This window comes from Momordica charantia (genome assembly GCF_013281855.1).
Source record: "Momordica charantia cultivar OHB3-1 chromosome 9 unlocalized genomic scaffold, Mcharantia_2.0 BLBB01000009.1, whole genome shotgun sequence".
In the NCBI taxonomy this organism is placed as follows: Eukaryota; Viridiplantae; Streptophyta; class Magnoliopsida; order Cucurbitales; family Cucurbitaceae; genus Momordica; species Momordica charantia.
The window spans coordinates 866,603-889,887 of NW_028275167.1; the positions used below are offsets into that span (position 1 = coordinate 866,603).

A 23,285-nucleotide genomic window follows, 5' to 3' on the forward strand; every position below is an offset into this window, starting at 1 on the left:
TTTTTTTTAAAGCACTTATTCTACTGTCTGGAGGATTTTAATTTGGAGGCGAGGTCAAAATTACTTGGTCCACGCGGGGGAAGGAGCGAGTAGAGTAGTAGAGTAAGTAGTCAAGCGGGGTGGAAGTAGTAAAACGGGCGGTGTCAATATCAAACTTGGCGACCGGGTAAAAGACACGTTGGTTGGAGAAGAAACGAAGACTTTTCCAAACAAAACGGCAAAAGGAAGAATGGTCAAACCATTACCGGTGGCGCCCAAAACTCTCTCTCTCTCTCTCTAAAAATCCATTTCTCTCTCTACAACTTCTGTGAGATTTCCAAGGTGGATTTCTTTTCTTCCCCCACACCCTTAATTTTTGATTCAAGAAACCAAACCCCAAGCTGTAATTTGGTGGCTACACTTCATCAATGGCGGTAAGTTTCTGTTCCTCCATTTTCTTTCTGTTTGTTTGTTTGGTTGCCGAGAAAACCGCCAGGAAACACAAGAGAAAATCAAATTAGAATCCCATTATCGTGCTACTTATTTGTGTTGTTGAGCGGCGGTCGTCAGATCTGTAAAGTTTGTGTTTTGGGCAGTCTGAAAAATCTGTCTTCTTTTTGATTTCTCGTCCTCTGTTTCAAGATGAAGTTTCTCTGTTTTCTTTTGACTTCTGTTTTTAACATGGCAAGCAAACCTTCAAATCACTTTTAATTTCTTGTTTAATTGATCTGCCTGTTAAACTAGAAAAGCTTCCACTTTATGGTGTTAGAAAAGCGTTCCTAAAAAGATCTATAATAGGCCTGAACTATTTTTATTATTAGTTTTGAACTTTACCTGTCATTTTATATAAATCCCAAAATAGTAATTAACCCTGTATTTAGTTTACTTTGGATTTCAAAATTAACATAAAATACAACAAATAATTATCAATATTGATCGATGAAGAAATGATATAATAAAAATTCGAACAAAGAATCTCTTACTCTAATTAGGTACGGAAATATACAAAACAAAAAATCATCAGAGAATAGTATCTAATACCATTGAGGTGATAGAAATGTCTACAGTGATTCATGTTAAGTTTTGGTTGTAGTCAAAGGCCAAAAGCTTAAAAAGAAATTATGGGATATCTGATCTTTGATTTTATACTCATTTTTAGCAGCTTAAAAATTAAACCCAAAATTTAAGTTGGAACCTTTTTTTCTTTTTTTCCAATATAAAACTTCAATCTTATATGGCATAATAAATTAATGTTACATCCAAAAACTTTAATCTTATATATGTATATTGTTATCAGTTGATTTAAGTTTGGGAAGTTTTTTTGATGAAAGAATGTATATTTTGTTGGGGCAACAGCAGCAGCAACGGTCACATGTACCACCGTTTGGTAACTGGGAAAACGAAGGGAATGTTCCATACACAGTGTTCTTCGACAAGGCCAGAAAAGGCCGAGGCGGCGGGCCAATCAGAAACCCGAACGATCCCGAAGAGTATCCCGACGTGTTCTCCGACAACTCACATTCCCATGAGCCTCCTCCTTCCATGCCCATGCCTAAAGATGACCCTCAAACACTTAAACCTACACCTACAGCTCATGAGAGGAGACGGAGCCGGGAAGATGGTGCCTCCCGACAACCCTACGCCAACTCCCCCGGCCACCGTGAGAATCCTGGCCGGAGACAGAGTGGCTCTGAGTACAGCATTGACCGCTCTCCTCTCCACCGTCATGCAAAACCTACCGGTCGAGAAAGCCCAGTCGCGGAGGGCAAGAGCCTCGATGGGGGCCATGGCAATCGTGGGAAGACTAGAATGAAGCCGGTTTTACGCGATGATGCTGTAAGTCTTAAGTTTCTTACCTTTTATTTTTTGAACGACTTATTTCGATGTCTTGTCTAGTTGAACTGTATGTCTATAGAATAAAATTTTAATAGAGAAATAAAGATGATCTAAGAGACGAAAGTTTTTAATTATTCCTTTAAACTTCTAAATATTGGTAGAAATTATGAGACCTTCATTTTCCTCTAAATTTTCGTTATTACGTGGTGTAAAGTTCATCCTCACTCAATTATCAATAATGAGAGACTAAATTGAAACTTTCTAAACTTTCACATATTCCCTAGAGAAAAATTGAAAAAACACCCAAACATCGTACTAAAAATGACATATTAGTGATATAGGAAAGATAAATTGTCATATTTGCAACTATGACAGCTCGTACCTACCCTATAATTTCCTAGTTTAGAATTTTAGAGACAAAAAATGAAATAATATGCTAAAAATTTAGATTCAATTACAGGTTTGATTCTTAAAATATCTAATAAATTCTCAAGTTTTAATTTTGTGTCTAATATATCTTGTCATATAAAATGGAAAGCTTTTAACCACTCTTAAGAATCTATTCAACACATGTTAGGAACTTGTACGTTTTGTAAACTTTTTTTTTCCTTTTTCGTTTTCGAATAATGAAATTTTTTGTATCAATATTCACAAGGCTTCATTTAAAAATCAATGAGAGAAGAATTGTCATGTATATTATGAACCTTTATTAAGTTAAGTCTCTTATCTTGGATCTTTAACATGGTTCAGCCAGAAGGGACGGCGGTGCCGAAGTTCGGGGCGTGGGATGTGAATAATCCGGCATCGGCCGACGGTTTTACGCACATTTTCGGGAAAGTTCGAGAGGAAAGGATAGGCCCTGGAACACCACCTGTTGTGCATTCTTCTTCACCTTACAACAATGTTCATAACCAAAAAACCGACCACAATGCTAAGGTAAACTCACCTCTCTCTCATTTTGCTCTGTTCTTCAATTTCTTTCCTTTTATTGTTCGATAGATGGAGCATAATAATCAACGTTCTAACTTCTTGTTTCAATCTCAGTTGAATTATACGAAAATGAGAATAAGTTTCGATAATATCATTGTGCTTTAAAAAATTTCATTTTTACCTTTAAACTTTAAACTTGTTTTAAAACTACTCTTACGGAAAGGTGACATTCCGACAACTTGTAAAATAATAGCATACATAACAAAGACTTCAAGTTTCATTTATGCTCCTGAACTTATGATACGTTTCAATTATACCATTATCATTTAAGAAGTTTCATTTTTAATCTTAACCATTGAAATTGTTTCGAAACAACATTTCATTAGCTTCCCTACTTAAAATAAAGATGGAAATATGACGTCGTGATGAACCGTAGGAAAAAGAATATCAAAATCTTTGAAATAATATTATATAATTTGGAGACAAAGGAATAAATTTAGGGATTAGGATAAAATTAATATTGTTTCTTCCCCTCAAGATCAAAAGAGGGAGGAAAACAAAAGTTCTTTTTTAGGATAAGTAAACCGCTAGGATGGACGAGCAGATTGGAAGAGAGAAATAAAGAAATTTAAGATGAAAATCACACCTATAAACTTTTTTTTTTGGTTAAATTTCTTACCTTTGAAGATGAAAATTATCTTCATTTTTCGGGAAGTCTTTTTCTTTGTTGTCTCCTAGATTCCAAAGACCCTACACTTTCACTCATGAATTATGAAACTTTCTTTCTTGACTTCTCTCTCCTTCGATTTTTCCAGTGTTTGAGTCTAAGAGATTGTAATTTTGACCGATACATGACTTTTCTCACAATATGTGGTTTCTCTCATCATTTCGACTAGAATTCTATCTCCTAAATCTATTCTCTCTCCTTTGGAGACAATTTGAATGTGACTTTGAAACCCACCATAAAATCTAAGGGCATAACTGAAACTACCACCTATGCCACGTGTACCACTATTTTAAAAGTCATTCCGTCGTCATTTTAACGGAAAAGTTGATGGCACCGTAATTTTGAAAGAAATCTAAAGTTTAAGTGTAAATAAAGCAACAAATAATTCAAAATTTAATGTTATTATTCAAACATGAATTAAAATATTATTTGTCTGATTTTGCAGGGATGCTGCTTTCCATGGCTGAGAAAATAATGTGTGATTTAGGGAACAATTCCAAGCACCCCACGAAGCTCTGTTTCTGAACTCAGTGTGCTGTTTGTTTTTGTATTTATTATATATAAATTTGTTTTTCATTCATCTTCATCTTTTTTTTTCTTTTTTTTCTTTTTTTTTTTGTGTTTTTGGGGGTATTTTCTGTAATATCTTTATTTCTTTTCCTAGTTATGCTTCATTATTGGCCGAAATAATAGATTCTTTTGTTATTTCCGTACACTCTTTTCTTGACAGACATGTTGGTTCCAAAATATTGACGGAATATTTTGAGAAACATTACTGATATCATATCATGAAAATTTGTAGAGGATTTTGAATTTCTTAATGAATCTTTGACAATAGATCATTCAAGTCACAAATTATCATGTTAAGTACATATATCAAATGCTAGAACATGATTTCATGAATTGATTGCCATTATAATTATTCTCTTCAGCTCAAATCATTCCTATTATAAACATTCCTTGCTTAGTTTCTTTGTCAATATTGGGCTGGAAATTATTCTATATAAAAGTGAATTTGTTGGATGACTCAAATCGTTGAGAGTCTTATTATCAATACGTATATTTTCTTATTCTTATCAATATCTTCTCTTAGTATTAGAGTCAAGGGTCCTGTGTTTGACCCCAATATTGTTGTTACGTGTCATGATTTCTATTTGTTGGGACTTGTGCAATTATTCAAGACCACAAGTGAAGTGGAGGGTTGAAATATCTATATATGAATTAAATTTATCCAGCTCATTAGTTTAAGTTTTTGAGTTTAGTGGTGATTTATTCATTCTTAACATAGTATCAGAGCTAGTAAGCTCACGCTACCATAGCCCCAAGGTTCATCTTCCACAACATACACCACGACCCAACGAACCACAACACCCGTTGCGAAACTTGATGAGAGAAATTGTCTCCTATGGAAGTCGATGGTGCTTCGTGGCAAAAAAATAGAAAGTCATGTCGTGGGAACAACTGTCCAACCTGCCGTCCTCATTCAAGTTGCTGAAGAAATTGGCACAAGCGTAGGGATGTTGACTTAAAATCTAGCCTATGAAACATGGGCAAGAACAAATCAGTCACTATTGGCTTGGTTATATAGTTCGATGACTCCCTCTATAGCTGGTGACATTCTAAATCTTTCCAGTTCGAGAGATGTTTAGAAGATATTAGAAGATCCCTTTGAAGCGGCAAGCAAGCCACGCATAAACCAATTGAAAAGAAGCCTTCAATCAACAAGGAAAAGCGAACTCAAGATGAGTGACTACTTAACCTCAATAAAACAAATTGCTGATGGTCTTGCTCTTGTAGAAGAATCGATTAGTGAAAGCTCTCTGATGTCGAGTGTCTTGGCTGGTCTTGACGTAGAGTACCTCCCAGTTTGCTTGCTAGATAAATGGAAAGGAAGAAATAACTTGGCAGGAGCTCCATGCCACTCTCATAACATTTGAGAACACACTCTTCCGTCTTAATTTGGTAAGCAACAATTCAGATCTGTCTAATGCATCTGCTAACTACGCTTTCAATATAAATACCAACAATCCAAGTTGAAATCAACGAGGATATGGTAGAGGCAGAGGACATATAGGTAGGGGAAATTGGCAGAGAAGCAATAACATGATTACTTGTCAAGTTTGTGGAAGGCTTGGTCACTCCCCTATTGTCTACTACTTTTGCTACGATGATATTAGGGTTGTAAATCGGTCGACCAGGTCAATTTTCAGTCAAAATTCCCGCCCACCGACATATTGTTGGTTTCCAAAAATTGAAACAGACCAACCTATTTTCATTCTTCTCGTCGACTAACGAAATGTCGGTCGATTTCAGTCGGTTAACCGAACTTTATTTTTTTTACCTCTTCTGAAACACAAGTTTGCAAGATCTGAAAAGAAAAAGAACAAAGTTTCGACCAAAGTGTTAGACGATGGAGGAGGGGAACAAGAACATCTCATATTTGAAAGAAAATAAATTAATTCATACCTAAAATCTCATATGTGAGAGATGGAAGGACCTGCATGAAGAAATTTGTCAGAGAAGACCATAAGAAAAAGTCCCCTGAGACGAAGGTCAGGGGACAAAGATTTTGGACGTAGGTGACGGCGTTGAAAGACCAAGATTGTCTAGGTGGAAGATAATGGAATGGGAATGTTGTGTTGTTATCGTGAGTGGAAGATCGAAATACTACAAACAAGTGTGTTGTTTTCTCTAGACGGATTTGTGTGTGCTGTTAATTTAAATTAGAATACCCAATAATTTGGTCCCTTCCCTATAGTTTAGGCATGGTTTCAATTTCATTCCTATAGTTTTAACAAAGATATGACATTAATTAAACTGCTAGGATTAAAGATTCAGCCAAGAAAGGAACAAGCCAGAAAGGTTGACGATTCTTGGTTCTTATTGCCTGCTAACAAATTTCCACATCACAACACAAATGAAACTTTTTAAAGGTAATAAAAATAAGTTATGCTTTTAGTTCTTGATCCTACTAAAAGTACATATATTCAACTTGCTGACTCTAAAGGACTGATTCTAGACTCCACACTAACAGTTTTAGTACCAACAATTGACAGAAGAAACTCAACCAAAATTTGAAACGACGAAAATGATAACGCGAAAACAAATGAAAGCAAAAATTATCCCAAATAGTGAAACATATAGATCATCAAACTATCACCCTCATCTCTGTTGTTTCTTTCTCCACTTGGTGCGCCCTCGGTTGATTTCGAGTCCATCATTTGACAACCTTAGTAGATGCAGAAACTGGCGGCTATCTTGGTTGCCACTGGAAATGTAACCATTTGTTCCATTCAGCTCTGAGACTGCTTCACGACCATTCTCGACTTCCTCCACGCTCGTAAGGGAATCCACGACATCGCCTTGTTGGCACTCTCGTCTGTAGTCTAATGTGATTGTCTGTAGTTCATGGCTACTGATGATTTCTTGAGGCATACTCTGTCATAGAATAATGATATAATGATATCATTATATCTTGATATTCAGAATATAGCAAAGGCGATCTAATGATATCACCAAAATTATTTGGTGCCATTACATTCTCAATGTCTAACAAACAGCTTTGAGTCTACAAATCACTTGCACTTTTCACTCTGCCTTCTCCTTCCTACAACTATTTTCATTTCTTCTTTTTTCCTCTTTTTTTTTTTAAGTACAAATCATGCGGAGGTGGAGTCAAACACATGACCTTTTGATGGCAACACATGTCTTCACCAGTTGAGCTCATTTCTTCCTTTATTTTTCTAGAAAGTATGGACACTCTTAGAAGTAGAGTGTCAAGTGTCCAAGACAGACATGCTTGGACACATGTCTGGTGCATGCAGACAGTTCTAGGCATGCACCCGACATGGATACGTTCAGACACTTGCTGGACTCGTGTCCGACACGCACATGCTTAGACTTGTACCAGACACGTGTGCAACACATGAAAATGAGTGTCTGGTTGTTATTATTATTTTTGTTTTCTTAACACATTGGTTATTTGGGACACATTCTTCTGAAAAACTCAAAGAAATATAAGCTTGACTGTTAACATCCTCCTAATAGAGTTACTTAGGATAGTTAACAGTAGACTTCGTCCTATCAAGGACCATGCAACCTTATATTTTATGGCCATAATTTTTTTTTTTCCCCAGAAAAACTATGCTCCTCAACATTGTAGCATTTAAGGATTCCTGCAGGAAAGGGCCAGAATCTTTGGGGCCCATATTTTCATTGCAGCATGCAAGAAAAAGAAATTGAGAAAATAGGAACGAGCGTACGAACCTCCAGAACCCATCCAATGTAGGTGACGTTATTGACATGTTGATTCATGTCCAAATCTGCTCTCCTTGGCTGAAATAGAAAGTACTTTCAGTACCTGGAATAAGTGGAAAAGCTTGAACGGAATGTTCTTAAATCATACCATTAGTCCCAGTCTGGAATAGTGACCAGGGTCTTCCAGTTTTGGAATTTTCCTCACGCTACTACTGTTCTCCTCAGGAAATGCTAATCTGTACCAAAGGAGATAGAAAGCAAATTACTATCATACTGCTTGATCACTTTTTTGTTTTTGGCTCTCTTTTCTAAAATTAAGCTTATAAAGACTGCTTCCACCTATATGTTTCTTTGTTTTGTTGTTGTTTTTAAAATCCAAGTCAAATTTTAAAAACTAAACAAAGGAGATTTTAAAACTTGTTTTTATTTTTGAAATTTAGCTAAGAATTCAAATGTGTTTTTAGGAAATGTGAAAATAATAATAAAAAAATAACAATAATAACTGTGAGAAAGCCAACAACATTTTAGAAACAGAAAAACAAAAAATAAAATTGCTACCTAATGGAGCCTGTATTACTAATTTTAGTTGGAAAGGTATTTGAAAAGTATTGCACTAATAAATTAATAATCATGGCTTAACAAGCTCAAAACCAATCATTTTAGAAAAAAAGAGTAATTAGCAGTAGGCTAACATGATCTGACCATGTTATGCTGCGAAGACAGACCTGAATAGTAATGCTTACTGAACAATAATATTATCTTCAGTGCAAATTAAAATTTTAGTTCACTGGGGAGAAGAGGCACCTACCTGAGCTCTCGGGGACAATAAACCAAATATTCATCACGAATATCATCACTAACTTTCTGAAGTCGTCGAGTGTCTTGGTTCATCGTTACCCACTTGCTAAAAGTTTAAGAAGCAAGGAATCAGGTACAACACAAAGAATGAGATGTGATGCATAAAATGACAGACTAAGAAGAAAAATAAATGAGGATAGTTGCACTCAGCTTGGAGAGATGCAGAATAGTAGAAGTGACAAAGAAAAAAGCAATTCCGCAGAAGAGGAAATTTAAGGGATAAGAAAGTTTAGATTGGCAGCTGTCCACTGTACAAAATTGAGGTTGCAAATGTAGGCTTAAGAATTTCTCTGAATCCAATCATTTATGTCCACGAACCCATATTCCAGCATGACTTTTATTTTTCATTTCCAGGAAAAAATCATCTCTGAAATTTTAATTTGGAGGCAAGATGGCGAGTTTAGATTTAAAAATACTACAATAGAACGTTCAGAGATAAACCGTAAAGATACTTCAGACATTTATAATTTACACTCTACTACTCTGCTTAGAATATTGCATGAATTCCTTATTAGATTAAAGAGTAATCTAATAGAGTAATATAAAGATGAAGCTCTTAAAGAGAGTTTGAGATGAACTAGGGCTTGTGAAGATGGTTGGTTATTCACTAGAGAAGAGTCTACAAGTGAGGATGGTGCATTTGGCTGAATAAGCTATAGCAAGCTAGTTGAATGCAAGGCATGGAGTGAACTGTCATGTCCATTGAGGATACACGATATGGTCATGGGATAAGAAGAGCCATGCAATACAATGTTGTCCAAGAGGTAAATGTTTCACATGGTCGTGTGATCTCCATGATGTGTTGTTGAGCCGAATGTAGATGGCAGATGATGTTGGAAAATGAGGGAGGCTGAGAATTTGACTCAGAAAATGAAGAAAGGGGTATCTGGATCCATGAAGTGGTGTTCCCGCCTTTTCAAGATAGAAGAATCCCGTCATGACAAGCTGGATTTTTGGCCATTTTGTGGGATATTTGAATTGAGAGGAATATCACTAGCAAAACTTTTAAGGGAGTTGACAGGTCTTGGGAGGATATTTAGGAGCTGGTTGGTTTTAATACCTCTCTTTGAGTGTCGGTTTCTAAGGCCTTTTATAATTATCAATTAGGCGTTTTTCTTTTGGATTGAGGCCTGTTCTTATATTCCCCTTTAGACAGGTTTGTTTTTTGTATGCACCTTGTATATTCTTTCATTTCTACTCGATGAGAGCATAGTTTCTTATAAAGAAAAAAAGAAAGTCAAGCTGGAAATTCCAAAATATTCAAGTTTTTCTTGCCTCGGATTGCAATTGTTAAGATATATCGCGGCTAAACCTAGGGAGCATCTTTATAAACCTCTAACCACACTACACTAAAATGGCATTACGACATAGATCTTGGACATTAAGAGAAGAAAATACAGAAAATAACTAATGGAAAAAATATAATTGGAATACTATTTCAACAGGACCAACTGGCGCAGACAATTTAAGGCCCAATAATTCTGCACATATAGAAATAAGAGACAAATTACATAGAATAACGAAAAAGTGAACTTAGTGGTCATGTGAGTGAAAGGATCTGAAGAGTTAATTATTAGCTTGGGAACTCAAACCCTCAAGTTTGTCTTTCTATCTTTTTTCCTCTCTGTTGGGGAATAGGTTTATTACAACGTTTCTTTCTTCCTCCCCTGCTCTCTCCTCCATTCCAAACACCAAAAAAGTGCCCATACAATTTACTTTCCTCTTCGGCTGTACTTGGGACATAGGCCTAAGCTATCCTCTGAGTTCAGTCATTTATATTGACATTCCAACGTTTCGACAAGACTTCTATTTTTCATCTTGAGGACAAATTTCTCTCCACAGACATGAATTTGGAGCCAAAATAGTGAAATTTAGATCTAATTATAGAATGTTGAAAGACCAACTACTGGTAGGCATTTGTAATTCACACTCTAGATTCTAAATTATATGATAAAAATTTTAGTACTAGGAGGCCAAGAAAGGAAAACATCAAGTGTGTCTCTATTAGCATGAAGTTTAGAGAAGTTATTAAAGTAGTGAAAATATTGGAAATAAGAGAAGACATAATGAACTATAGAAACATACCCCGGTAATGAACCAAAATTACAAACTTGGACAAGAAGTACAACAAAAATGATAAACATCAAGGATTTGGTAGTGCTAAAATCTAGACTGGAGGACTTTGAAGCAAACCGCCGCATTAGGAGCTTAAGTACATATATTTCCAAATTTGTGAGGATGGTATAAGGTTAGAATTCTCCAACAGCACTTGACATGAAATTTTATTCCTAAAATAGTAAATAGGTACAACAGAGTAGTTTTCACTTTCTAGTTGCACACTTTCATCCTGAAGAACTATGAACATGAACCAAAATTTTTAGGCATGCAACAGATTGCATTTTCAATAAAAATAACCAGTAAAATCCTAGAAAGTAACAGTCCAAAGAATAAATAATCCCGAAAAACAAATAGGAGAGCAGTTCATGCATAATTATTTTGGAATGAGAAGGATATTCGTAACTCCTACTTGATCTTACTTTTCAATATTCTGTAAAATGAATAATAGAACAATAGCCTATATTCACCTTGTTGCTCTTCCTATAACTTCATCAGTGGCATAATCTTTTAGTATCCAATCACGCCTAGTTCCGATTCTCCCTTCCCCTTGACACCATGTCTCAATTTCAACCACATCACTCCTACGCCAAACAAAAACATGTAAATTAGCAAAAGAAAGTTAGAGAAAGACAAAACAAGAAGAACTTGAAAGTAAAAGTTCAAAGTAACCGTGCAAGAAGAGACTAACCATGCAGGATATTTGTAAATTTCGATGTGCATACGAGCGGTTACCCATATGAGATGTAATTTCCTCATGGTGGGGGTTGTGGCAAAACCATCCGTGGAAAATCCAACACTCTGAGCATGGTTGCAACCAACCTCCTGCATAAAACACACATCCAAGGAGATTAAGGAAATAAGATCCTACTTAAAGGCTAATCCTTAATAAACTCTGTCCATATATGAATGAGACCTTTGTTATTAAACTTGAGAATGAAATCTCATAAGCATACAAATGCGAGAGATAAGAAGGTTTTGTCAGTTTGGAACACGTGCATCCATGAAAAGTCTAAGAATTACAGAAAGCAATGGTAAAAGTTAAACAAGTAAGCTAGGAGACACAACAGGTTTAACGTTATATGTTCAGAACATGCAGGACAAGAAATCGATTGAAATTTTCCAATTATGTTTCTCGAAAACATCAAGGGAAGAAGCCTCAATTAGACACCGTTTGATAACGTTGCCCTTTCTATCCCAGTATTTTACCATTAACTATGTTTATTATTTCTCGTGACAACATTCTCAAAATTATATAGAAATTTTAGAAATATAAAACAAGTTTTTCTTTCCTGTTCTGATTTCACCGTTTATTCCAAAACACAAATAAAAAGATTATTTTATTATACTTGAATTCATGCACGTATAAAATTCATTTGGACAGAAACAAGAAACAGCAGAACGGATAAAGCTGTAAAATTTTACAAGATAGCTAATCAAAAGCCACATATAATGTCATATATCTGGAGAATTCACAGGGTACCAATGAATCAAATAATGCACCTGCAAGAGATTGGCAATGGTTTCAACAGTGGCGGTTTTGTTGATTCCAACCTCGTAACACCGCACTATGAATTTCTCCTTATAGGACAATCCGTCTTCGGCTAAGCTTCCAAGGCGGAGGCGATCCGCCAAGCTTCCAGAGCCGCTCTGAACACAGGCCTCGGAGCCAAGGCCGCCCCTGTCGGAGACAACGGCGGCCAGAACCGGAGGTCTGGTGACCGGAGAGGATAGGACGGTGGCGTTGCGGCGGCGAGAGGAGAAGAGGGGCCTGGGAGGAGCAAGGAATCTACATTGGTTGAGGACATGGATTTGGTCGCTCACATTACAGGGGACCTTCAACATATCTAGAGAGAGAGAGAGAGAAGAGAGAGAGAGAGAGAGAGAGAGGATAAAGAAAGGAGTGGAAGCAAAGTGGAAAAACTTTCTCTCTCTCTCTCTTTCTCTCTCTAATGCACAGAGGAAAGTGTTTTCTTCACTTTCTATTTCTCTGGCGCTCTGTGTTTGTGGAAATAATGGAGTTGTCGATGGGACCGAGGAGAGGAGTGAAAGTACGATACTGCCCTTGGATTCCATTGTGATTAGCCAAGTGGTGCACCACTTTTTTTTTTTCTTTTTTTTTGTCTTTCTTTATTTATTTTGACTAAATTGTACTTGTACCTAGCTTTGTGAATTCATTTCAATTTCTAATTTTGGTTACAAGAGTACTTAATGTTGGTTGTTGATCTTTTTGTTGAGGATTGGTATGACTTAGACACCTTTGCCTAACCCTCACGATTAATTAAAGGATGGAGGGAGGAAGAGACGTGACTCGAGAATTGATACTCGACGTTACTTTAACGAGTAAGAATTGAGACTTAAATAATGGGGTATCGCCCTTTCATTGGTTTGAGAGAAATTTAGTTTAGGGTTGAATCATAAACATATTGTCCATACTTAAGGTATAACATTCAATGACATGAGTAAGACGAACTATTTACCTAGTTGTAACTATAGAAAAAAATTCATAAATAGTCGACTTGCATGTATTATTATATTAATAGATAGTATATAAGAGTGCAATTCTTGAATTATAGTGGAGTAACCTTTAGTTAATGAATAAAAATTAATTAATTGATTTGTATCATTGAAGTTTATGTCCGGAACAAAGAGATTGCAGGTGTATTACCCATCTCCAAAAACTAGACTCTAAAATGTATAAGTAAGAGATTATAATACTAAGTAAACCCTAAACTAACCTAACTAATATAATAGCATTAAAAATAACATTCAACTAATTAAGATATCCAAACGTACAAGCTTCGTCATGACATTTAAACATGAGCTTTGGGCTCACAAATATTTATTATAATGAAGGTCGAAGGGAAGGCTGCAATAATAAATTACCCATAAATTGGAGTTCTTAGTTTCTATAGTTATGTTATCTTGAAGCTCCTTTTTCTACCTGTTTTCTTCAAATATTGAAGTAGAGATTATTTCTTCTTTTTGGTTGGCTCGTGTAAGATGATGTACCTTGTCTAAAGCAAGTGAAAAACATCTACAAGAGAAGAGTTAGGCAATTAATACCCCATCGTATTTGTATGCCTAACATGTTACCTATGTTGTTATTAGGGATGTAATCTATCATGAAGAGCGACCTATCTTATGAACATATATTACTTCTACTTTATCATTCTCTAAAGAATATAATGTATTCCCGTCATACCTAACGAGATTGTATTTAACCTTACTATATGGCCTCAACACTATGTGCCATGTGGATATTCAAGAATGCAATCTTGCAAGTGTATAGTTGTATTCGCTAACTTTTGCCTCGCACCAAAATGGTCATAGTATATCTTCAAGTCCTCGTTCAAAGGATAAGTTTTGCTTCAACCTAGGCTAGCCACTTGGCAATCTAGGGCAATCCTCTCCTCATCCTTCCAATGATAAATATACTACGTTCGACCAATAGAAGGTAAACAACATATCAACTGCCCTAGTTCACCCTTGTTAAAATCACCATTTCTATTTACCGTCTATAGCTAAGTATCGTGGAGCAAGGTTTTAGGGTCACATCTGCTAACACTAATAAATTATCTAAAGTGTCTTCCCCAACGGAGACATGATCTCATGCTCATTAGTCTTTTCAAAATCCTTTTCCTTCTCTTAGAAAAATTTATTTTTAGATGCCCTTTATCTTGTAACATATGTAGCATCTAGGAGAGATGTTTTGGACTTATGGACCTATGGTATCTCTGACCTTTCACAAACTTATTCTTTTTTGTAGTAGTCGTTTATTCCTTTCGAATATAATAACTTTGCTCGTCCATTACCTTTTATCTTTGTCTTTAATTCAAGTTCTTTACGGTTAATAGCTGCTATGTCTAAGTCCACTATAATGATGTCACTCCTATCTTTCACCTTTGCTGCTTAGCTTACATGCAAAAGAGAGCGAATTCTATTGTCATTTTCTTGAATTCATTGAGATTCTTATTTAATGATTTTGAGCCATTCATCTCATAGGTAAACAAAATTTTTCTAAGAAAGATTTTGTTAGGTAGATCTTTCTCCACCTACAATATTTGCAAGTTTTTTCCAAATTCCAAATGTCATAGGTTTCATCTATTACCTATCTTAATGTAACACTCTTGAAATTTTTGTAGTATTTTATTTGATTATTTTGGAAAAAAATATTTATATTTTTACAAAAGATTAATATTATTTGAATAAACGGTTTTGAATTTATATTGTGTTATCTCAGATCAATTTATCTTTCCTTTTACTTGAAAGAAAAAGATCCACGACTAAGATCATATAACTTTATATTTCGCATATCAAATCCAACATTTTCTGACGAGGGGTGTTGAAAGGTCAAGGAAATTAAAGAAAAGAGGCTTAGCAATATAATTCTTTTAGGAAGTTTTTTCTTCCATTTGGTTAGCCTCTAAGTTAAGTAATTCTCTTACCCTTTTAAAGTATATTTTGAAAGTTTGTAAGTAATTCTCATATCTTTCTAGAGAATGTTAAGAAAGTTTACAAGTAATTCTCATATCCTTCAATTTCGAAAGTTGGTAAGTTCTCTCACATTTGATTAACTTTTATTTCTTTTGAAGACCAATAATATATGGTCTGTTTTCATGACTATTTCTGTTCGATATTTTGTTTTTGGTTTTTTTTTTTATTTATTTTTAGTTTTATGTCCTTAGAAAAAAAATATAATTGCTTTTAGTTTTTAAAAAACTGAAAAATAAACATGTTTATAACTATTTTTAATTTTTTGCTTGTAAAAGATTAGAAAGTCGAAAGTATATATTATAGAGAGAAAAATCTGTGTAGAGAGCTACCTTTCATGAGATTTAATACTAGACTTAATTGTTAGTTTTTGTTTCGAAAGATTTACATATATAAGATATATTTTACAGTAATGAATAATCGAAAGGAGACAAAACATAAAAGAATCAAAATTGGGAGGAAAATGATACTTATTAAAGTCCAGATACTCCAAGAGAACAACGACAAAGCACCCAAAAAGACTATATGTCAATTACCGCTTAGCTATGTCTGTTTTGGTTTTGAAAGCAATATTAATTGGAAAGTTGAGCGCGAAAATGGTATCGAGGACTTGGATGAGAAAATATTTCCAAATATTCAAATATATAATTACAACAAGTTGCAGACACAAAAAAGAAAAAAATGAAAAATGAAAAAAAAAAAGTTGTGGGTTGTAATTTGAAAAGTCGTCGGTCGGGAGCTAGAGAAAGCAGAGGCAGATCCATGGCTGAAGGACCCATCGCACTCGCCGCTCCCTCGTCTTCATCTTCAACTGCTCATTGTACGTTCTCTTTCTGCTACTACTTTTTATCTTTTTTCTTTTGAACTTTGTAAAATAACTTCTACAGGCTTTTACTTAGATTTAGAAACTAAACAATGGGGTTTCTTCTATTTCTTCTCTTTTTAATTCATAAAGTTTGGTTAGTATTCTGTTCCTTCCTTGTGCATAGATGTTTGAGATATGCTTTAGTTTTTAGACTTTGGAATCATTGTGTTGCATCACTTAAGTTAATTGTGTTGGAAATACCAAACAATTTCCCAATTTGACTAGAGGTGAGAAAGATCATGGGTATATAACTGAAGAACACTGCTCAAATCAAAAGCAAAGTTATTTGAATTTAGCTAAAGTGGACAATTTTGCACCACATGTTTAATACTGAAATAGCAATGGTATCTGGATCTTTACTTATAAATCCTTTTAGTTATGTTCTTATATTACTCTCTTTCTAAAATTGGCCCATCTTCTTTACCCTGTCTTTCCTCATTTTCAGTCCTCTTTCATGAGATTCTTAACCTACTGTTTGGATAATTTTTATTGTGGGCATAACGAATAGCATCTCTTTTAAGCCACACAATCATTTTATAGCTTTCTCTTGCACTAGCAGCTCAGAAATTTTAAAGAAAGAAAAAGTTAGTTTTAGTTTTCTATTTTATAAAATTAAGCTTCTATCACTACTCTGCCTATGTATTTTTTGGTTATGTTATCTTATAATTTTAAAAGACTTGTTATTGTTTTTGAAATTTGGCTAAGAAGGTAAATTTATTTTTAAGAAAGGTAAGAAACAAAGAAATTATGAGAAAAAAGCTTTAAAAAATATAAAACTAAAAATAAAATAGTTGTCCCGACGTAACAAAACTAGTTCTCAAACATCATAAAGGCCAGATTTTGAAGTTTAGGGAGGATATCAGATGAAAGGTTGTAGTCAAGAGTTCATTAAGAGAGTTGATGAACTTCATTTCCAAGAAAAAATGTGTAGCTTATAACCAAGATCTTCGAAAACAAAAACTTTACGAACGATTCTCGTGGGAAGAGTACATTTATTACTTGTTAGCATAGTATCATCGATATAAATGATAAGGAAGATGGTTTTGTTGTCTTCATATATAAATAAGGAAAAAAATGTGTATGCTCTGTTGTCTATGAGAGTTGAAACCACACATTTGAATTAAAGTATCCTATCCTTATAGCTTATCCTACAAAGCTTGTAAAGTTTATTTTGATTCCCATTCAAAGCTTTCACAAGCTTATGAATGTTGAGGTCTTTTTTTTTTTTTTTGATAGGAAACAAATTTCATTGATAGCGAATGTTGAGGCTGTTTAGGATTAGAAAGAAGAATCATAGGTTAAGGTGGTGAAAATGATATGTTAGAGTGCTCGAGAGAAAAGTTTTATTAAAATCTAGTTGTTTAATGTACTTAAAGAGTATGTAATAAAAGGATTTAAGGCACTTCTAAGTATTGTTGAAGTCTTAACAACAAAGCTAAAGGGTTTATAGATATCGACACTTGAAGTTTGTTAAAAGCCTTGAGTTGTGGCTCTAAGGCATTGATTAATATGAGGTGAATTACTTTTTACTTTGTAATTGTATTTGGGTCTATTTAAGAGTGAAGTAAAATTTTAGGTACTATTCTTAACAAATGCATTAGAGACAACTTTTCGTTCTTAACATGGGGAGTACTAAAAACTCTGTAGGTTCATTTACATAATGTTCAAAGATGGTGAAAAATTTTTGTTTAAAAATTTCCTTAACTCTTGATTACAGTTAGAAATATATATAAAAAATGAATATTATTGTAAAGTGGATTAGCTTACTTATTAGTTATGTAAAATGCTGTGTAATGTGTCATTGCAGGTGTTAATGGTAAAGTGCCGCCACGAAAAAATGGACTCACTAATGGATGTTCCATGAGTATGCCAGATCTAAAAAATGGTGAGTTTATTTTCTGTTTGCCTCAATGTTGAAAGAATCAGTTTCTTTTTTTACTTTTTAAAATATGGTGGCTATAAATGTAGCATAATTTATGTAAAATATTACAATAAATAGCAGATAAAAGAATAAATACAAATATAGCAAAATCAAAATAGTGAGTATAGTTAAAATAATATGTAGGTTAATAAATGGTTGTGATTTTAGTTTATCCACATCTAAGTTACTATCACATGAAAAAAAAAAGGAAAAAAAAGGAAAAAAAAGAGAGATATTGATAACCATTACTTTGTTAATTTAATTCACAACATATATTTTTCTAGCAATCGTTTATGTTTGTCAAAAAAAAAAAAAGGAGATATTAATAACCATTACTTTGTTTAGTCTAATAAATTTTGTAAAAAAAAAAAAGACTAGTAAATGGGTATTTTTTAACGATTGCATCACTCTTTCAACCTATATAATGGATGAAAATGTTTGAGTTATACCCTACAAATTTTTTTCAATGAATAAAAATAAGAAATACAAGTTTTACATTAGTTATATTGACACGTAAATTTGGCTCGGTTGAATTATCAAATTTGCACAACCCTTTTAGAAAAATGGGATCGGATAAAACCTACAAAAATAGAAAGGTTACGTATCGGTGTGGTGCTAACTGCTAGCCACACACACTTTGATGTTTAAGTTAGAATTTGGCTTGTATGAAACACATCAAAAGTCGGGGTTTGTAGCGTACCTTGATTATGAAATCTCTTTCCCTATTTATACAAAGGAAAAACCTCATATTCCTCGGTTATCTTATTCCTTAGATCCCATGATCTTAAATTTGATGGCTTGATTCCCTAGTACACGAGAGGATTGTCGAGCTTAGAGGCACCCATTAGGCTGGTCGGTCCATGAGCCTTATCCCTCGGGTCGATCCTATCTATGGGTCTTGGCCTTAGTCCTCAAGATCCTATTAAGGGGGCTCAGTTCTTCGTGACTTGATCCATTGATTTGCATCTCTAGTATTTACTTGTGTGGCTCATGCACATTATGCTAGGGGGCTCGACCTTTTGCACCATTTCATACCTATGTGCATCATTTGGTCTAGGTTGGCTTGTCAGGTTTTCCTATGGCTTGTATGTGAATCAGGATTTAATGGTCAGGATTTAATGGCTAGATTTCTCAACACACGAGGGAATTGTTGAGCTTAGAGGCACTCTTGGACCTCCTTAGACTAGGATTTGCTCTGCACCTCCTTCTTATCTTCGGTAGGGAATTCGCTATGCATGGCGCTTAGTATGTCCCACAAGTCTCGATAGTCTTTCTCCCCTGCTATATTCATCGTTGATGGGTGACAGTTGGATCTCGAGTGCGAGTCCTAGTTTTTCTGTATGTGATTGTTCGAAACTGATGTTGCTTGCTATCTCTTAGACTTAGTCACTCGAATACGCCTCCACGAGATTGGGGTTTATGGTTGCCACCCAATTTGCGATTGTTAAGGTTCAGTAGATCGGTCCAAGATTCGATAATCTCTTCGATTGCTAAGGCCTTTCCTAAGCAAGATCGCAAAATAGTGATGGTGGGTCTTGCTCAACTCAGGGTTGGCTGAGACTGCACACCGACGAATTTTGGCGATTCACGATGTCCAATAGTAAAGTCAGATTCTGATTCATCCCTTCTACCATGTTCTCTAGGAAAGTGAACTTATTATTCTTCTTACTTTGCTTTGGGGCGGGTCGGCTTGGTTCCATTGAGAGAGCACCTATGGTTGTTGAATTGTCTAACCCTAGGTTGCCACTCTCTTAGGATGTTGATCACAATCCAAATTGTTTTCTTCTTCTGAGTTTTGATGAGGTTTGCCCACGCTTTTACTCTTGTTGAATTGAGATTGGTGTGTAAGTTAGATTGAGCATTGCTTTCCATAGATGATACCAAATATTGATTCATGAATTTGGCTCAACTGAGTTACCAAATTCGCACCACTCTTTTAGAAAAATGGATTCGATGAAACCTGCAAAGATAGAAAGGTTACACACCAGCGTGGTGCTAGCCACACATACTCCAATGCTTAAGTTAGAATCAGGTTTTTATGAAGCATAACAAAAGTTAGGGAATGTTATCAAATTTGCTATTAGCAATTGCTTGTTATCGATGGAGATAACTTCGGTTCATATACAAAAATGAAAAAGAGATATATAGAGAATATTATGAAAAATAACAAAATAGGTCACTCTTTTTAGCACCAAAGCTTCAATAATCTTCAATATATGGAAAGATACTTGATGTGGATGTTGAAAAATCACTATCATTATACCATCTCTACTTGGAAGTCTGGATAGAAGAAGAGTATGAAGTTAGAGGACACCAATGTCATGTTGGCTTAGAGCATGGGGAAGTATAGAAAAATAGAGTGAATATAAGATTAAAGGTAACTGTAGTGTTGTTGGAGTAATAATATTTTGAAGAATGAATTACTCCTTCAATAAAAACTAGTCGAATATATCCATGTTGAATGATACTAAGAACTTGGGAGTGTTAATCATGGGAAGTTGGTTACTTAAACAATTCCACACGATTCATTTGTCGATTCGAGTCGTTTTATGGTATTTTGGTAGTTTATGCTGAATGAAACAAGTTGGTTTTCAATGGATTAATTATACCTTCATATATTGTCTATAAGTTGGACTAATTAGACTTGGTTGGCTTGATGGTTGACATAAATGAGGTCTGCTGCATTCCAACTTGTCAAGGCTTTGGGAGCGTTGCACTTGATATACCATTTTCATTTTATTGATATTGTATATCAGATGATGAGATATGTTGATGGAGTTTTTTGGTTTTTCACACACTTCTATTCTTGGTAGGCTTGAAATTGTTCTATATTTACAATTTTTGTAGCTCGTACTATATTTGATACGTAATTACCTCTAAATTTATGGCCTAGTTGACAGTGATTTAATTTTTAGTTTTATAAAGTTAAAAGGATAATGGTTATCTAAAGAGTCCTATATTCTTTACAGGTTTCAATCAAGAAAGTAGCAGTAAGAAATCAACTCAAGATATTGTCCCTAAAAATAAACCAAAAGAAATAGGAACAAACCAAAATGAAGATAACAAGCAAGATGGTGGAACTATTACAGAAATTGAGACAGTTCAAAATGAAGTTAATTCTTCTCCCACTGCCCCTCAAGGAGAAGTGCTTGTTACTTCTGCAACCCAATTACTTGCAGCTGTAGAACCAAGTGGAACTATTATAAAGATAGAAATTGTGAAGAGCATATTATATGGTGGCTTAACTGAATTGATTGCAAGCTTAGGGGTTGTAACATCTGCAGCAAGTACCAAAACTACTACTGGTAATTTTATTTAAATTTTCCTCTCATCTCTTATGTGCTTTTAAATTTACGCCTTTGTTTTCATAATGCAGGAAAAGTTGTAGCTCTTTCACTGGCAAGCCTGATTACTGGATTGTTTGTCATGACTTATAAAGTAAGTAATTGCATTCCCTTCAAGCCTATGAAATAAATAGGGTTGAAATACTAGCTTGGTCCACGTCTTTTAATTTTGGTTCATTTTAGTTCTTGTACTGAAAATGTTCATTTTGGTCTTTGTACTTTTAAAAAGTGACCATTTTGGTCTATTTATTATTTTTTTAATATCATTTTTTCTATTCAACCCAACATTACGTTCAATGTATTTTTTAAGATGTAAACATTACTTTATACTAAAGAGTTTTTGTTAGGTGTAAAATCTGTGTTAAAATTTTGCAAGGAGGGATTAAATGATCACTTTTTAGAAGTATAGAGATGAAAATGAACATTTTCAAAGTACAAGGACAAAAATAAACTAAAGTTCAAATATAGGGACTAAAATGAATATTTCCAAAGCATAGGAATTAAAATAAACCTAGATTAAACTATAGGGACCAAAATAGTATTTTAATTTATAATTAGTAGTTTGAGCTTTTAAGTATGCACTTACATATATCACTAATCCATATTTAGAAATCTACAAAGATAGCATAGCAATTAACTTTACCACATTTTATGCGATTATTTGACTTTCAAATGTCATTTTCCAAGCCATTTTATTGTTCAATTTATATGATCTTATTGAGTAGGAGCTTCAAGTAAAATTGAAACGTTCAAAACAACATTTACATACTTCTCATTATAGTTATTGTTACCAATGTATTGAGCAAATTTATAGATATCAGATCTTTGGATGAACAAGCAACAAACTGGATCGCATGAATCAAATGACGAAAATGATGAACAGTATGAAGAATTATTTGGAGATCGAAAAAATTATCGTCTCCATTTCACAACGGCTATGTTATCATTCGTATCTTTTGGCTTGGTACCTCCTCTTGTTTATGGCTTCACGTTTCGCAACCCTGAGGACAAAAATCTCAAGATCCCAACAGTTACAATAGCTGCTGTTTTATGCATTGCATTACTTGGTGCGATTAAAGCTTACATTGGGAGACAAAACAACTGTGTTGGATATATCAATACCATTGGCAAATGTATTGTTGATGCAACAGGCACGGCAATTCTTACAACTATTGGAGGTGACATAATTGGAAATTACATTGACCAACTTGGTTGGTTTGAACCAAATAAAATACCAACCTTGTTCCTCCCCAGCATGAGTTTTCACAATCGTACCCGTGGAGCCTTTCGAGAACTATCGAATTTAATTTTTTTCTAGTACTTCTTCTTTTTCTTGTAATGAGAACTATTCTCAGTGGTATAAAGTTAAAATATGTATATTTCTTAGTACTAGAAATTATTCCCAAGGGCACATGAAATGTTTTGTTTCGTACCAATACGATTGATTGAGTCTAGAACATTGTACACTCTTACGTATTCTTGGGAAAGTTAAGTATTGGGTTGAATGTTTTACATTCATTAGAACAAAAAATTTATGTATTCAACACGATTTTTCATGTTTTGATGGTTTCACATTAAAAGAGTCAAAAGAAATGAAAAATAAACCATCTATTGTATAGTTTTTGTTAGGGAATTTGATGTTTAGTTAATAACTATAATCTTGAATAGTGGGGTGTATGCCCTGAAGCTTGTGATCTTGTAAATAAAATGAAATTATCATTTACTTTTAGTTTGGGAAATGTAGCAAACGGTGGTTGAAAGCTTTTACTAATTTATTTTTAAAGTTTCTAATGGTTTATTTTTTTTTTTAGTTTGGGAAAATGTCTGAGTTCGTAATTTAGTATGTGTTCTAATTTTTAGATTAATTGTAATATGCTTGTACTGATCTTGGGTAACTGTTCATTTATGAAATGAAAATTTTGATTTGTATTTCTTTTTTCTTTTTTAGGGAAAAAGACA

General features: G+C 34.3%; 3 protein-coding genes across 5 annotated transcripts; 2 read left to right on the forward strand and 1 right to left on the reverse strand.

Moving 5' to 3' along the window:
* The first annotated feature begins 210 nt into the window (after positions 1–210).
* On the forward strand, positions 211–4,185 carry LOC111015304 (RPM1-interacting protein 4 (RIN4) family protein). 2 transcript variants are annotated; one of them, XM_088117322.1, is made up of 4 exons: positions 211–413; positions 1,339–1,815; positions 2,566–2,751; positions 3,918–4,185. In XM_088117322.1, the coding sequence occupies exons 1-4, from the start codon at positions 408–410 to the stop codon at positions 3,945–3,947; spliced, it is 699 nt and encodes a 232-aa protein (XP_087973448.1). In that variant the 5' UTR covers positions 211–407; the 3' UTR covers positions 3,948–4,185. The 2 variants fall into 2 exon arrangements, with proteins under 2 accessions (XP_087973448.1, XP_022145992.2); XM_022290300.2 differs by having other exon boundaries at positions 213–413; positions 1,336–1,815.
* A 2,205-nt stretch (positions 4,186–6,390) lies between these two features.
* On the reverse strand, positions 6,391–12,701 carry LOC111016652 (oleoyl-acyl carrier protein thioesterase 1, chloroplastic). The gene is made up of 7 exons (XM_022292115.2): positions 12,206–12,701; positions 11,394–11,527; positions 11,173–11,286; positions 8,538–8,633; positions 7,878–7,965; positions 7,739–7,807; positions 6,391–6,910 (listed from the first exon to the last, which is right to left on the reverse strand). The coding sequence occupies exons 1-7, from the start codon at positions 12,545–12,547 to the stop codon at positions 6,635–6,637; spliced, it is 1,119 nt and encodes a 372-aa protein (XP_022147807.1). The 5' UTR covers positions 12,548–12,701; the 3' UTR covers positions 6,391–6,634.
* Positions 12,702–15,857: 3,156 nt separating this feature from the next.
* On the forward strand, positions 15,858–22,882 carry LOC111014436 (membrane protein of ER body 2). Of its 2 annotated transcripts, none has more exons than XM_022289163.2 (5): positions 15,858–16,016; positions 17,869–17,946; positions 20,952–21,287; positions 21,359–21,420; positions 22,141–22,882. In XM_022289163.2, exons 1-5 carry the CDS (start codon positions 15,878–15,880, stop codon positions 22,642–22,644), a joined length of 1,119 nt encoding a protein of 372 aa, XP_022144855.2. In that variant the 5' UTR covers positions 15,858–15,877; the 3' UTR covers positions 22,645–22,882. The 2 variants fall into 2 exon arrangements, with proteins under 2 accessions (XP_022144855.2, XP_022144863.2); XM_022289171.2 differs by having other exon boundaries at positions 22,148–22,288.
* The last annotated feature ends 403 nt before the right edge of the window (positions 22,883–23,285 follow it).